The sequence below is a fragment of the Halyomorpha halys genome, unplaced genomic scaffold (assembly GCF_000696795.3).
Source record: "Halyomorpha halys isolate HHAL.00 unplaced genomic scaffold, Hhal_1.1 Scaffold908.1, whole genome shotgun sequence".
NCBI classification, from domain to species: domain Eukaryota; kingdom Metazoa; phylum Arthropoda; class Insecta; order Hemiptera; family Pentatomidae; genus Halyomorpha; species Halyomorpha halys.
This window is the reverse complement of record NW_027115706.1, coordinates 555608-573356: the sequence shown is the minus strand read 5'-3', so window position 1 is coordinate 573356 and position 17749 is coordinate 555608. Positions and strand designations below refer to the sequence as shown.

Genomic DNA, 17749 nt, shown 5'->3' with positions numbered 1-17749 from the left:
ATATATATATAAATATTTATACAATAGTAATATATTCATACAGTTGTATCTACAAAATTGTTTAATGCTCAAATTTTAAAATAACATATTCCACTTTTATCACAATAGTTATCACAACTCGAATATTAAATTGAAAATACATAAATATGTAAAATTGAAATGTAATCAGAACTGAAAAAATAAGGCATAAAATGAGAACCAATAATTCTAGAACTAGAACAGTCGGTTAAAACAGTCAATACAATTTTTTTGGCTTTAAATTTGTTCAATCTGCTAAAGGTTAAGGTTATTGGCTACAGCTTATCCACAAAAAAATAAAGTGAAGTTATAACAACCACTATGGGTATCATTTTCATTATACTGGCAGGGATTACTGTTTTTCAAAGTGGTCCCTACAGACACCGATAAGCTTTGGGATCATAAAGTTTTATGTCATCACTGTTCGAAGTGGTGGCAATAGTTTTGAGGTTAGGGCTAATTGTAAAATAATAAGAATTGTTTGGGTACCTAATTTTTTGTATTTAGAAACTTTTTATTTCATTTTTCATTTTTTTTAGCAATCAATTTTCAGGAAATACTCTAACTTTGTGATTTTTTTCAGACTAATGATACTCCCTTATTTTTTTTTTTCTGTTTTCCATATCAGTTTTCAAGCTGTGGTAATGCAATGTAGGTTTTTTGATGGGCTCTGAATTTATATCATATTATCCAGCTTTGACTTTATCTTTTCAACTATTAAAGGTATCAAAACTAGAACATTACTATTTTTTCAAACCTGTTATTCTAGTACAATTTTAAATTTAAATAGATCTTTTAATCCTGTCCTCTACAGTTATTTGTCTAACCTATATTTCAGTTAAGACCGTTTTTTAGTAATATCTTCAAATCATTAGAGAATCATTCTCTAATGTTACATTTAATGAATATTACATAAAATAGGAGAGAACAATTGAAAAAATGGAGTTGAGATCGTGAGTGGAGGAAAAGAACATAATATTTACAAATTTTTTAATATAAATATAGAAAAACTAGCATTTACATTATACGTATAGGTCAGTAGCTGAATGATACTGTAATGTAGAAATAAGTTAACGCACTTTTTTGTGAACGAAAGATATCTTATTCTGAACAACACCTTTCACAGAAAAACATAAAAAAAAACAAACAGATATAGACTTTATCAAATATAACTGTATTTTTTTACCAATCATTTTTGTAATCTTTGTTAGTGGATGAAACCACTAATCATCCACCAACTTTAAATAAAAGATGGTCGTAAAAATGTTTATTGTCCATCATTAGAGGTGATAGTAATCTATAAAATGAGTACTGAATCATTAGTTTTGAGAAAGTATTAAAGCAGCCATGGTATAGCAACAAAAATGTAAATTTCAGAAATGATTTATAAGAATAAGAGGTCAATGATCATAGAACTATAAATCCAGGATTTTTTTTTTTTTTTTTTGAGAAATAAGAAATTTATTACCTTGTATTTGTGTTCCTTTCAGTTCAGACATATACACGACTGGATTCCTCTGGGCAATCAAATGATCTAGGGTAGATATTATTAAATCTGATTTGAAAGAATTATCAATTGTGGAAATAGCTAATGAGGGTAATCCAGAAGCAGACCGTGTTTCACATTCAGCTTCTCCACCAGAATTAAGTGATACCAATAGGAATTTTTCTTTAGAGGCACAAAGATTTTTTACAATCACTTCATTTTCCTTTAAAAAAAAAACGAAAGAGTAATATTATTAATAAATTTATCATTAATCATGACAAAGTTTGTACATGGAAATAACTACAGTTACTTGTACAATTAATCAACATTAACGATAGTATAACTGTCACATTAGCTTCATCTCAAAAGGTTCATACATAACAAGTGTATTATTTAGGTTTTTTTTTTTCATTTTTATTAGGTTTTTTTAGAAAAGAGCAATTAGAAAATTCACGGTTTTGATCATATAAAAAATAAAACCAAATAAATGACTTGAAAGATTCCCACAAATGAGGTACAAATAGCTGAATAAGAAGAATTTTCGTAATTGGATTAGTTATTTGAATTAAGTAAATAACAGTAGAAATAGAGATCACTAAGGAAAAAAAAACAAATTCTTTCACATATTAGGGGTACAAATAAATTTCTGCTGTTTTCTATAAAAAATTAGGAATTTATTGGAAAAGAACATTACATTATATTTTATCAAAAGTATTGTCTCTCACTAGCCACTATTTTTTCTTATCTTGCTGGCAGCATTCGGATATTACATTGGAAGAACTCATCATCATTTGAGGTTATCCAAGAATCGTCCCAATTATTGTCATCTTCATATGATATAAAGCACTACACAGACAGATAATGTTTAATTGATTGGAATAAGTGATAATGGATGGGGTAGTGTCTGGTGAATATGCTGGGTGGGGTAAAACTTCCAAATAGATTTTGATCGGTGCTACAAAATACGAATAAGCACTATCAGGTAGGAGAATAATTTTGTCATGTCCAGAGTAGTAATGGGCACATTTTCCTTGAGTGCTTGGTTCAATCTCACTAATTATGTTTGGTAGAAAGCTCTAGTAGTGGTTTCCATGTCTTTGTACACTTTCAGTCATCTATTGTATTCTGTCTTTCATGTCAAACTCAATGTTTTTAAAAATTAAAAACCACTTATGACAGCTTCTCTCACTTAAAGATTCTTCTACAAGCAATTGATGCTTCTGTAGATTTTTTAAATGTTTATTCAGCACAAAACTTGATATATTGGCACAAAATAAATTTTTGATCCAGATATGGAGTCACTAGTACTTCAAGACTATGTTGTTACCAGATAACCAAAGTTATTACATTTTATATCTGACAACATCTGATTGGGCCATCTTTTGTCAAACAGCAGAAACTTATTTGTACTCCTAATATTTCATTTTTTGTTTATTTATGAATCTATACTCAAATACACATGCTTATTATGAAATCTAAAGACATACACTTGTAACAAGCTTTTAAAATAAATAATTCAGTACTTAGCTAAGAAAATCATATATTCTGAGTTTAAAAAACAAATAGATCTCTGATGAAGAGAACTGAGAGACTAATACAAAACGTAATCCTGTTTCAAAGGTAACTGTTTATAAATTAAATTATTAAAATATGAATAAAGTGAAACAAACAATACATCTTACCTCTCCTATAACAAATACACAAGAAAGTCTGTAACTGTTATTTATTTCCTTTAATATACCATCAATTGATTCTTTGTCTTTAATTCGCTGCAGTGAAAGTAAATTCAGGTTCAGTAAAGGGTTGGAATGCATAAGTCTGTTAAATCTACAGAAAAAAAAATTAATAAATATTTAATGTTATTATCTAATTTAAATAATGACAGTAGAAAGAAACATACATCGATGGCTTACTTCAAAGTAGTGCTAAGTACATTTCCATTAACTATATGCAAAATACAATTATAGGTTCTCTCTTTTAGGAAAATTAATTGAAAAGTTGCAATTTTCCAAAAAGAGAGAACTTTTAATTACATTTGTTATAAGTTAGAGGAAAAGTATTTAGCACTAGTGTGAAGTAACTAATCCATAATTGATCAAACAATAGCATTTTTCAGTTTTGATATCTTTATACAGTTCAGTAAGGACTCCTGTTATTATATGCGATACTTGTATAAATATATAATGAAACTCATTTATTATACTTCCAATGTGAAACTGTTTAAATTGTATCTTAGTTCATCCTTGTACTATTGCACATTGTGAAAATAATTAAACAATTCCATGTATGTGTATATTGTACATATATGTAATAAGTATATTTTATAATAAGTATTGTTTGGTAGTAGGAGTGATATAGTTGTATTGGCTTAATAATGTGTTTTGTGTTCCTTAACCCAAATATAGTGCTTTATTGATGTTATGTGAATTATTTTAACATCTCATCATAGACATTACTAGGTCAATATTGAAATTTCTTTTAAATTTATTTTCCCGAAAACTGAAGGATGATTTGAATTCAAACTTAAAAATAAAACTAGTTTTTAAATACCTAACATATTAACCTTATTTCCTTCTACACTCTTAGTATTTATTTGTGAATTATAAGTTAGTAAAAACTTACTGCTGATTGGAAGAACTGGTAAATGAATGCTTCCTTAAGACTAAATAAATGTTTTGAGCTCCTCTCTTGATAAGCCACTCACAAACATTAATCCATAAATTCATTGTATCTCCTGTAAATAACAATATAATATTAGCATATATAATCTGATACTAATGTAACTTATTAATATAACACACAAGATGAAAATTTAAATCTGTACCGTTACAACCCATGAAGGGTCAGGAGTGCAGTACTTTGTTAGGAAGTACTGTTACCAGACTAATGGTTGTGCAAGGAGGTAATTTGGTCAAAATCAGGCTAAACTGCCAGATTTTTATACAATTAAGGGTTCCCATTTCATGAGGTTGGGTTGACTCCGGAGTGTTCCCAAACCCACAGGCCTGAGTCATGGCTACAGTGAAATAGAAAATAATTATGTGACTCAAACGGATTTGAACCCGGGTCCTTTGAGTTAGTAGAACTTTAACTTACCATGGTGCTACCCACTCCCAAACTTTTGATAAGAAAAGTAGTAAAATACAAAAGAAGAACAAAGTTCATTACTGTCACTTGATCCTAGAATAATTGTTAAGTCAAGAATTTTCTTACTCAGGACACTGAATGATAGGGGCAACTACTTGGTTCAGATAATTTTAAATAAATAGTTTGGACAGAACAATTTATAAGAATCGGTTAATTATGAAATAGGAAATGAAGTAAAAGGATTTATCAACCTCTTTTACAGGCAAACCTTTAAAATACCGGAAAATAAAACAATTAACTTCTTTTGAGAAGAGGGTTTCTATTTGTGACTGTTTGTAGTGGAGTTGAGGTCTCATCTTGACAACCTCGAGTCGGCAGTGGTCCCAGTTCGTATTCGGCCTAGGGTTTTGACTGATTTTGTAGTGGGCCCAAAGAATGAAACCCCCACTCTGATTAGAATAGGTTGGTCACCTCTAGGATTACACCTCCCTCTTTTTTGTCAGAAATGACCAGGAAGGGAGTAGACAAAGAAACAAAAGATTGAATCTTCTCACTCACATTGAGTTCAAATTATCTCATCAAAATTAAATTAATCTCAGTGCAAAGTTAGAATTTCAGTAACAAAAAAGGATATTCATTCATATTTAATTGTTTTTACATGATTTTATTTTTTAGATAGACTTTTTTGATGATTGATGGTGATTCAATGACAATCTTTACAAAACCAACTTTTCTGCGTTTAACAGCATTCAAAATTTTCTTGGTCAAAACTTGACTACATATGCATTAAATGAATTCAATAATAAAAAATATGCCACTAAACTCCAAGAAAAAGAAAAAAATTAAAAATTGTTTTCAATTTTAATTACAAAATTAACTATATATCTTAACACCTATAATTAGTTAATTCATATTTACCTATAATAAGATAGCTGTTATCAGGAGAAGCTGTGAAATATGAGGATGATGTATTTGGAGGGAGCTTATTTTCCATGTCCACTATCAATTTTGTAGGTAACGATTTTTTATTCCTGAAAGATAGTAATACAAATGCAGTTTAAGAAGTTACAAAAAAAAACATGATTAGAATATTTGAAGATGAAAATATTAGTAATCAGTAAATTTTGAATGAATCACTGCAATAGTAATTATGGTCCACAATTACAATTAGTAAAGCCATAATAATTACAATTATATTTTTCAAAACACTGCAACCTATGCCAGTAAATATTTATTTTGTACTAGTAGCATTAAATGAATTTTGATACTTGGACTCTGATTAAGGTCTGGTGATAGACTCCAGTTAGCCATATAACCATGATAGACTACCTCAACAGTGATACCACAGATTAATTATGATTAATATCGAAAATTTAAATGTTAATTATATCACATAGTAACAGTCAGTATACGATGATTAATACCAAATTATTATCACTAATGTAACTGCTACTACAAATAAAGTCGGGCATTGGCTTTTTTAAAACCCTGTACCATTCAGTCTAAAACTGGGTTTCGTCTCAACTTTCTTGCTATTTAATAAATACACTTCCATACCCTGCAGCTAGTGATACTTACTTTGAAATTTACTTGACACCAAAGTTTCTATAAGTGTGAAATAAAAATTATTTAGGCAGTTGAAGTGCCAGGTGCTTTATCTAGCCTGTTTTTCAATGGTGATAATTGAATATTGACCAGTCATTTACTAAAGTACTTTTTTTTTTTTTTTTTTTTAAATATTGCTCAAAATAAAGTTATATGAAAAATATTTATGTACCTGAGTAGAGAAATAGCATCTATATTTAAGTGCTTGTTGGCCAACTGTTCATACGGTAATGATTTAACCTCTCCCAATTGAAGACCTTGAGCTACTGCTTGCCTCAATTTTTCCTTTTCATCATCATTTATTTGTAATAGTGATTCCAGGCTTAAACCAACCACAGCAGTTTGCCGAAGAAATATAAACATCCCTGAAAATTAAATTCTTTAGCAAAAAAAGAAAAGTAATTATACCACTCAATATTTAAACAGCAATAGCACTTACTAAATCATTACCTATTTTTTCATCTGCCTTTGAAGGAGCTAAGCTAACTTGATAACATTTCCCACCAAAGCCCAACAGCCCTACACTTTTTTCAACCATACAAGGATCGGGTAGTGTATTCACAATTATTGACAGCCCTTTTCCACCAAGTTTTATTTTCATCATTACATCAATCTGTTTGTTGTTAATATCAACAAGATTTTCTTCAGGGATCTGAAATTTAAGTTTAAAACCAAAAATATATTAAAGTCATTCATGTTCATATAAATAACTATGTTAGAGATTTATGATGAGACGAAGTAAGGCTGCTAAGAATTTTCACATGGTGGACATCCTAGAAAATAGAGGAACCTCTGAAGTTCCCTTTCCATTCATCAGCCACCATAGAAATAATTTTAACATACATTAATAGGTCTTGATATTATGAAAAAAAATATATATTCGCCTGAATATCTCAAATTGGAATGTACTATTGGATCTCACATTGTACTGTATTGTTAAAAATAAATTAATGCCTGGAAGGTATTTATTTATACTATATATTTATGGAAGCATCAAAATAATGAAACAATTTTTTATTTATTTAATTTAAATAAAATGGCCAAAGTACAAATAAAATTAGATTCATGGATATATCGATGTTTACATTTTTGTTTTTTACCATCACTTGACACACTCAGTCACTGAAGTGGGTATCTATGGAATACATCCATATAAGATTTTAAAAAACAGTTGCAAAGCAATAAAACGAATGTAGTGGCATTTTGAAAAAGGTTTATACTTAAATATTAAAATATATAGGGAGATGGTCAGGGTTGCGGTCAAATTTGACCGCAACCCTGACCATCTCCCTATATATCAATTTTTACGGTCAACTATACATGCATATATTAAATATTAAAAGTTCAAAAGTCTCTCAAAATTTAAGTTTTTGTAAATATATATTTAACATGATTGGAAAAGAAATTCCTGGCTGCATTTTGAAGTAAATTATCTTACACTGGAGACTTTCCCGATCAACTATATCCAAAAATCCTTATTTGTAATTTACAACAAGTTCTGTAGTTTAGGGTTTTTGAAATGCTTCCCATCAACCTATAAAAATTGGTATGAGTGTAAAATAAATTGCAAAGCTGGGGAAACAACAAATATTGCACGAAATTCCAATTGAATTAGAAATAAAGAAATAGGTTATGATTAAGAAAAATATGAAAATCAATTATCATTATATCATACCTCTGGAAAGGTTTGTTTGATCCAATTCTTCTCCTTTGAATCACTGTATGTTGTAAATACTTCCATTTTACAATTCAATGCAATTGTTATAATAGCTTGAGAGAGAGGATGTACAGCATGACTTACATAAATTGTTCTTTTATTGTTCAAATCATTATCCACTTTTAAAATGTAATATGCCTTGTTAAAAAACAAATAAATAAAAGACTATATCAAATTTTATTCTCAACTTAAATGTAAGAAATCAATATCTAGTCAGTTCTGATAATAAATAACAATACGAGAACAATGTTAATAAACTATTCTTGTAAAGAGACATTTTAAAATTTTTGTTATCATGTCAGTGATATTTTTTTCAAACTAATAGAAATTGTATTATATTGATAATATTGAAGTTCGTGCAAAGTAATTTTTGAGAATCACAATTCGCACAGGATGACTGGAGGATACCCTTGAATGAAATATTATTAGCCAGAATGTAATTTAAACCATAAAAATAGTATGGGCAATAGAGTACCATCATTAAGGTCTTATTTATCCCTAATTTTATTTTGGAAAACCGATCAAAAATGACTTTCTTTCATTAATATGTAAACACTTCATGTTAAATTAGGGACATAGCATAAAAGTCTATTATTTTCAGGGAAAATATGACAAAAATAGTTAATCCAGTAAGCTGATTTATCTGTATAAGATCTGTTTACACCAAAATGTTATCAGGAACATTGTTATTAGAAAAATGTTAATATAATTTTTTGTGCATACTGCATATCAGCCAATAGTAAAATGTTACAAAGATTGCTGTTCCTAACAAAAATATTAATAATAGTTTGATGTCCATACTTTACATTTTGAGGTCAATAAGGAAATGTGGTAACCTAACATTTTCAACTAGTTGATGCAAATAAAATCAAATATTATTAACATTTTTGTTAGGTTCAATAATATTAATAACTTTAAATCTCTATATCATTATTACCTAATTCTTTACTAGCTTTTATATAAATTGTTGTGTTTTTTATAACAATTTCTTCATTTTTAGCCAGTATCAAATCATCAGCATACCCAAACTTGAGTATTTTACCATCTAGAATCTTTTTCAGTATAAATCACCTTACTAATGACAAGTTTCTGTATTTAATTAAATAAATCAATCAATTTTAATTGTTTGAAATAAAATGAATTTAAAATTACCGATTTGTATTCAATAAAAGTTTGGGAGATGCTCATCCTTACTAGGTTACCTAATATCTTTGATATATTTTTTTTTATCAAAGCATTAAAGCTTCTGGCGGTTATTATTGTAATTTCAAAATCATGTTTTTGTAATATAATGAAACATATTTTAAAATACAAAAAAATAATTGTTGTTTCTGCATACCATTGAATAAGCCAAAAGAACAGAAGCAATATCACTATCACTCCAATTTTTTGGTTTGGGCCAGAGAAGCTGACTATCAGGTTGCAGAGTTTTGGTTTTATCTGAAAATGTTGCGAGACCGCACACCTTTTTTCCATTTTTTTCACCAACATACTCTATAACTCCTATCTGTGAATAAAAATAACGCATTTATTTTTAGATTTAAAAAAATTGTGTCCATTGTATCAAAGTAGAGTAAACCACAATTTTTAAATCAAGATTACAAAATACCTTCTTATCAACACCGGAAACATCAGCCAGATTAATTCCTAATGTACTTAAATTGATTCCTGGGCATCTGTAATGAACATTGTTATACATTTATTATTCTAAAGGTATTTATAGTGATGGTACAATTAATAGTTCATATTCTATAGTTTTTAACCAACATATAAAATATTAAAAAATAATACCTTAAATTAGATAATGAAAAAATATCTGAATCTGTCCTTTGATGATCAGTATTGATAATACTTGAACTCAATCCATAGGTGCACCATTGTCCATTGTGATGTATGTTGATCTTCAGATCTTTAGCTAGCTGATTTTCATGCTTGGAGAGATCAAATGTTTCTTTGTCAAAATATACAAACCTAATAAAAACAACAAAAAAAAAAACTACAAATGAAAATTATCTTTTCTAAAGGAGTATAAATTTAATAACAAAATGTGGATCCATATGTCTGTTTATTGCTGGTGTAAATGTATTTTGGCTTGATATTTGATTATGATTCTATATATTTCAGTAGTGTGTCTCATCTTATAAAGTTTGTTAACTGTTCACTTAATCCACTTGATCTTGACTAGTCTTCATTAAGATATTTGATTGTAATTATTAAAATATAATTATTACTACAAATAATAGAGACAATGATCAAGAAAAAGAAAGAAAGGAACAAGATGTAAAAAAAAAAACCTTTAATAGATGTAAATGATTAAAAGAGGAGTACAAACCTCTCAGGAATGTAAAACCATGAATAATTAAGTTCATATTTTATTTAAGGCATTCCATCATAAAAGATGGTAACTAACAAAATGAAGACTTTTACATATTTAAAATCTTGGTTAATTATAATCTTTTACTTTCGATCAGTAGTCGAAGACTTTTACATATTTAAAATCTTGGTTAATTATAATCTTTTATTTTCAATCAGTAGTCACTTACAATAACTTAATATCAACATTATCCATTAAAAAAAAATCCAGTAGAATCTTTCATCTTTTTATGTAATTAATTTAAAAAAATTTAGTGATGCCAAAAAAGTTTACAAAAAATGATTTATGACCAAGTACCTTATTTGTTAAATTAAATTTGAAAAAAAAATGAATTTTTTTTAATTAATTAAGTATAACTAAGGTAATATTAATACCGGTCCTGTAGGCAGGTGAAATTCAAAACCTAATTAGAAAAATAAAACAGAACAAACCTTATACGGTTAGAGTCATACATTCTTTCACATTCTTGGACAAGTTTATGGATACCCGGTAAAGACACTGATGTGCCGACTAAATAGACGATATTGTTATCCTGGGACAGTTTTGTTTCTAAAGTTCTTCTCCAGCATGGGTCAGAGAGTAGAACAAAATTTGGTGTAGCAGTAGAATGAGAATTCTGAAAATAAAATTATCTGCTTTTACAAATTAAATTAAAATTATAAATTACCAAAATTTCCTTTTTAAGAATAATCAATTTATGTTCATATAAATAAAAATATGATTAAATTATATATCTTGATTTAGTTTGAGTGTTTAAAATATATAATGCAATATCCTATTTTATGAGTAAATAGTTATTTTTATATATAAATGATTTTAGTTATGTTTTTATTTTATGTATCAACATTAAATATTGTAGTATTAAACCCAAAAAGCAAGCTAACCAATTTTCAAAAGTAAAATAAGTTCAAAGCCAAGATGGTGGGGCGTGTCCTTTCAAAATTCCGTTGAATTGCGGCCATGTTAAGCAGATTCAAATATTTTAAAAACTTTATTTTAATTTCCCATCATAATTGAAATTACAATACATTTAAGAAAAATAGAAGTTAAGAATAAGTATTAAAGAAAATTATTCATAAAGGAAATTATAGGAAAAAACTCAAAACCGTAGTACTACAATCGATGTTGAGAACTAACGAGAGAAGAGGAAGGAAGGTTTTGGTTTTTGGCATTCATTCGTTACTTAGGCGGGAGATGGATGACATCACCTTGAGGCAGGATGTCCGGAAGATCTCTTAGCTACTCTCAGTGGTAGACATCTTGAAAAAAGAAGACATTGAAGTCACCCAAGAAGAAAGGGACTAATGGTTTTGGACCGACTGGTGAGAGGACGTCTCCTGAGAGCAGAGATGAAGAGAATCTTTTGTGACCTTTAGAAATAGCATTTTGGGAAAGAAGACAAAATGTTTTGTTTACAGTTAGTGAGTGTTTGTTTGTTTGTTAAGAACGAAGACATAGAGTAATTGGTTAGTGTTGCTCAAAATAGAATTGAAGCAGATTTGTAAAGGTAGCTAATAAATAATTTAATTCAATGTCATTAGTAGCTAAATGTATGTTCTGATTGCCTAGAAACCCGCCCTGAGATTAAGAGTCTATTATATTATAAAATTCTCCTATCTGTTAAATATTAAAGCTTTTTATTTGAACCCAAGCTATACCTAAGATATGAAAATAAGTAAAAAACTATATAAAATTCCATTAATTTTATTTAAATAATTTTTGAATATTACAATAAATAAAATCTATGCATTATATCTACTGAATATATATTGTCAAATAACTGAAATCCTAAAAAAATCCAGAAAATTTTAACTTCAGAATTAGCATGCTCATATATTTTTATAAGATTAAAAGATATAAAAAACTACAATAATACTATTAGGAATAAAAATATCTTATACTAACCATTTTGCATAAGAAAAATGAATCACTGGAATTCTTTTGCTCAAGTATTGTGACCAGCGACGGAGGTGGTGTTTGGTTTAATAAAAGAAGATAACCATGTTCGACCTGCTTCAAAATCTTTACAGAATTATTCAACTCCTTAGACGCAGTTACAATAAGGATGGAAAAGTATCCATCTTCAGAACCGAAATCCTGAATATTTTCAGATCCTCCTACTTTCAAGATCTCAACCTATTAAAAAAAAATTCATAAGTTTCTAACGCATTCCTGAACTCATTCAATCAATAACATAGAAATCAGTAAACCACAAGATAAGATCTCAATGAAAATCCAGTGAGAGTTAAACCTGAAATGATTGATATGTTAGGAGTTGTGTTGCCAGTGAGGAAGAAAGTCTGTATATTCAAAGTAATTCAATGGCTTAGGATTTGTTCATGCTTTCTGGGTAAAAATAATTGTTGGATAAACAATGCCTAATAGAGGAGGATTACTTATATTATGGTTGCAAAAAATTCATTTATTTTAGCAACATTGAATGTCTCATGTATTGAATTACCAGCAAGAATTAGATAAATTGAATTGTGATGTTCCAACTTATTGTTTAGAGGTAAGCATACCTTAACACCATTTGTTTTCTTTACAGCTTGAAGAATTTGCTGATGTAAATCTACTCCGGCATCAACTTCAATAATGTATATTTTTGGAACTGAAACAGCTTTCTTCATATTTTGTACTATTATCTTTAAACTATAATCAAATATTGAATCAGTCTCCTGTTAACAAAAAAGTGATAAACTGATTAATATTTAAAAATAAAAATCACTAGTTTAAAATGGCTGTGACAATTTATCAATATGAAGGCTGCAGAAGAAAGAGGAGGGGAGAGGGTTGGTTAAAGTAAGGCACAATAGCTGTATATAATGTTTACATACATTTGGGTTGCAAACCATACCCTAAACTTTAACAAGCTACACAATCAGCAGTATTACCTTTCAATATGTTTGAAAAAAAAAATGAGAAATATCTATATTCATATGAGTAAATTAATCAGAAAAGTCCTGAATTTTATTTGACCTTGGAAAGCACCCTTCTACTATCTTCAGTTTCCAAATATTTTGAAAACTGAAAGAAGAAAATAATAAATTTGGGGAATTGTGGCATAGAAAAGAAAATTAAATCATATTTGATAAATAAATACACAAACAATTCATCTAAATTTGTTTCATTACTCAAGAAAAAGGGAAATATAAAAGGCACCGAGAGTGCTCCGTTCGTAGGAGTCATTTGCATTTAAGTTCCTCATACCAGGAGCACGAGTTTCTGCCAGATCTACTTGTCGTCAAAGGGTTAAAATAAGATTAAAAAAATACTTACACTAGTCTTTGGTAGTAAATATGGAATGAATTTCAATTTGTTGCAAACAACTTCCTTTGAAAGCCTTTTAGGAACATTAGCACGTTTAATTTGGGGGCATAAGATTTCCATCCCTTCACAACATATTAAACCAGAATGTTTTTCAAATGATACAGAGATTTCTGAAAAAAAAAAAAATTCGTAAAACACCTTAATGGAAAATAGAATGTTCTAATAGTATTAAGAATGTATTATATGAAAAAATACCTTTTTCCAGTTCAAAATTAAGGTTTTCATAGTCTATTGTAATACGTTGAATACTGTAGAGCAATTTCAGCTTGGTGTTGTCATCTGCTTCCAATAATGAACATAATAACAGAATATTGTCCATAAATGTTGTCCATTTACCATTCCAGAGTATCTTTGCAGTACTTCCTAATATAAAACATAAAATTACTGCAAAGGCATATTACATATTTACAATCCTATTACGGCTCTGTTCTATTGTATCTATAACTTTTCAGTGGTTTTCTGGAGTGACCAATGTGAGCCGTAACAAGTAGTAAGTACTTGGCTTATATGTTGAGTATTGCTATACCATAATAATTTTCATTAAATATTATAAATATAATAATCACAAAGTTACTGGCTATAAAATATTTATTACACAACTTTTTCTTGTATTTTACCTTCATCAGAAACTATTAATGACTGGATAAGTTGGCAAGAAGTTCCAATTTCTACCCCTTTACTAGAAAGATAACTGTAAATTTCATCTTTAGAAACTACAATTCCATCCACATAAAATTGTTTGTTTACAGGCATAGATTTAATGCAATGCATGTTTCGTCCATGTGATACTTCCTCAAAATCTTGGCACAATTCCCAATCTCCACATCCAGTTTGCAAACATAGGTATAATTGGCAAACACCTGAGCATCAAAGATAGTTTTTAATAATAAATAATATAAATCAATCTAACTTAATTTGTTATCCTTATTAGTAATTTTTACTTATATTACATTTTATTTTCATATTTTGTCCTATTTTATATTTATAAAATTCTTTTCTTTCATTAATTATCATAATTTCTTTTTAAATTGAATGAATTTGGTCCGGGTGCAGTCAAATAAAACTCAAATAGTAAATTAGTGTACTATTTTTATTATTACTAAAAATAGTACACCTATTTAGTATATGAGTTTTATTTGACCGCACCCGGACCAAATTCCATTTATTGATATACACGTTCAATCAGAAATCTTCCATTAATTTCTTTTTATAAGTTATAATAAGTGAGAGTTTATTTTAAATTAAAATGCATTTCTATAGTAAATTTATTATTAATTTTTATTTCCTAATTATGATTTTTATTTAATGTTATGGGTCAACTTTATTATTTCATTATTTTTAAAAATTAATTTACTGAATTCTTACATTAAATTAAATTAATTTTTATCCGTTTTTTTCATATATCTCTATTTTTTCTTATAATAAATAAGATAAAAGTAGCACTAATTAACAAATTGAGGATCTTCCACACTAAATTATGTAATAAGAATTATTTTTCAATAGCAAATAAAATATTCAAGTACACAAAACAACGCATATTTAAATAAAATAATAATCAGAGAAAAATTTATAGTATTACGTTAAACCCTCAACTAGTCTATAACCTTATACCTTAGATTGATGATTGAACAAATTTGGAAGAAATGTTGAATATAACATTTATCAGTTCATATATGATACAATGTTAGTTCTAAAATTTTATCAACTTTCAAAATTAAATGTTTATTAAAACATAACAAAGCTGATACAGGAGATGAAGCCCCTACAGAATCTCATTCAGGGATCACTTTCATTTGATCAAATCATTATGATATGTAAAGTTTATTTAACCAAATTAAAATTTTTTTTTGTAATAAATTTTTGATCACCAGCAAAAAGTGGTCCAGGGTAAAATAAAGCAAAATGTGGGAACTTACCCAAGTTTTCTAATTAGCTAAATTTCCTCTAATTTTATATATATCAAAGTTAAATCTGTCTAATGATAACTTACTAACCATCAGTTATCTTTGGATTGCATTTCACTTTAAAATCTTCAATAACAATTGGTTCTTTTGTACCATTAAGAGATTGGTAATGATCCATAATTAAATCCTGAAATAAATTAAATTGAGATAATTTTATTATTACTCACTGAGATATCTATTTTTTATAGATGTAAGTTCAAAATTATAATAGGGATAACAGATGATCTTTTTTACTTTTCATTCATTAGAGTTTATTTACATTGAAACTATGATCTATTACATATCATAGTTTCAATATAATGCAACTTCTGAAGGGGAAAAACTTTATTAAAACGGCAAAGAAGTGCTACCCAAGTTCACTGGGTTGCTATCTACGCAGCATACTTATTCTAATCTGATCGTACAATTTTTTTTTACTCCTATAATACATAGGCATAATAAGTAACAATATATAATAATTGAATATGTTTTTTTCTATTTCTTTTGTTTCATCACTTCAGTTCTTTTATCTTTTTGATGATTTTTTTTTTTCTTGTTTCTATACTTCATTAATTTTTTTTTGTTAATTGGAACTTTTCCTTTAGGAAAGCGATGCATTTATTGTAAATTTCCTTCTTTTCCCTTTCCACATTATTTGCCTAGTCAAGGTTGTTATTTTCATATCTCACGGTGGGATCCAGAATGATTTCCGACTTCCCCTTCACTCTTGGGGTCCTGCCACCTGCAAGAGCTCTCACACTCTGATGCCCCTGATCAATGGCCATTAATCGATGGCACATTCAGCAATCTTGGCTGAACAATCATAAGTGGACTGGAACAGAGCATCATGTACATTGAACAGCCACTGAGCAATGGACCAGTGTTGTAGGGGAGCCTCCCATTGGCAGCGGATCAAGCCTAAACCTCAGTACCTCCTCGGAGTGTACAACATCGCCATGGAGGTGTTTGCAGGGAGCCCTATAATGGCTTTGATACTCTTTCAAATCATTGTGTCAAGGCTATCTAACATCTCAAGACGTAACAATGTCGCAATTGTGGTTACCAGTTGGTAATAATCATCTTAATGAGGTCGGTTTACGAAAAATTAAAATAACACCAACTTAATTATTATTATTAAAGATAAATTAAAACACATTACCAAGTAAATTGAAGGTGGAATGTAGTGTTGGCCATTTACTGTACATTCTTTAAGGTATAAATACTTCTCATCAGTAAATTCAATGTTGACATTCTTGGAATAATCTTTACTCTGGAAAATAACACAAAGAATTAAAGTTAAAAATAAACTGCAGTATTAACTAATTAAATAAATTTTAATTTGTTATAGGTAACATTCTATGTCCATTTTATTTACTATTTTTTGTTACTATAATAGTTATTTAAAAAATCATAACTAATGATAATAAAAATAAGATTTGAGAGAAAAAATTACCAACAGTACAAAAAAAAAAAAGTTAAACCAAAACATTGATATAATATGAATAATTCCTTATGATAGTAAATTGCCAATAGTTTTGATGCAACCAAGTTCTAAAATTATTGTCTCAATTACGATATAAAAATATTAATTCCTATCTTTGTTTCAAAAAATTAAAAATAATCATTAATTACAATAAATATTAACTTACAGGTGCTAATGTGTTGCTGACAGCTAACCCATGATTCCAGAAAAGGAAAGGTTCAAATGACGGAGTTCCACGTGAAACAGGAAATTCAACAGGTGGATATAACTTATCAATCTCTAATGCAACTCCTTCTAGGTATAACCTTATAATAAAAACAAATGTTATATGTTTAATCGTAATATTAAAATATAGGAATTAGAGGATATAAAGGTAGTTTATGACACATAAAGCTCTTTGAAATAGTCCCATCATATAAAGTTTAATCAGCGATAAGGTCCTCACTATTAATTCTAAATTTATTAAAAAGTATTAATCATTTTTTTCAAAGATTTTTTAATTACAGAAATGAAGCTAGTTAAAATTTTAATTATTAAACATAATAAAAAATGACACATTATAATGCCCGGAGCAGTATTGCATTGCTTAACACATTTTTTAAAATGATTCAATAAATAAACACACAGACATAGACATATAGATAGATAGATAGATGCTGGAGTACCCCCAAAACAATTTACAACAGTAAACTGATAATTAACAATA

At 28.3% G+C, this 17749-nt stretch overlaps 1 protein-coding gene across 2 annotated transcripts in view; it reads right to left on the bottom strand.

Moving 5' to 3' along the window:
- The window catches only part of LOC106687027 (fatty acid synthase), a 44439-nt gene that overhangs the window by 5085 nt on the left and 21605 nt on the right, over positions 1-17749 (bottom strand). For both annotated transcript variants that reach the window (XM_014430678.1, XM_014430679.3), the window contains exons 14-32: positions 17210-17348; positions 16720-16830; positions 15612-15708; positions 14235-14477; positions 13813-13980; positions 13567-13727; positions 12810-12965; positions 12193-12423; positions 10719-10903; positions 9705-9884; positions 9523-9589; positions 9253-9420; positions 7872-8051; positions 6647-6848; positions 6369-6561; positions 5510-5622; positions 4127-4238; positions 3187-3331; positions 1487-1727 (exon numbers count right to left, since the gene is read on the bottom strand). In XM_014430678.1, the coding sequence (XP_014286164.1) occupies positions 1487-1727; positions 3187-3331; positions 4127-4238; positions 5510-5622; positions 6369-6561; positions 6647-6848; positions 7872-8051; positions 9253-9420; positions 9523-9589; positions 9705-9884; positions 10719-10903; positions 12193-12423; positions 12810-12965; positions 13567-13727; positions 13813-13980; positions 14235-14477; positions 15612-15708; positions 16720-16830; positions 17210-17348 (3092 nt within the window). The remainder of the gene's footprint in view (positions 1-1486; positions 1728-3186; positions 3332-4126; positions 4239-5509; positions 5623-6368; positions 6562-6646; positions 6849-7871; positions 8052-9252; positions 9421-9522; positions 9590-9704; positions 9885-10718; positions 10904-12192; positions 12424-12809; positions 12966-13566; positions 13728-13812; positions 13981-14234; positions 14478-15611; positions 15709-16719; positions 16831-17209; positions 17349-17749) is intronic.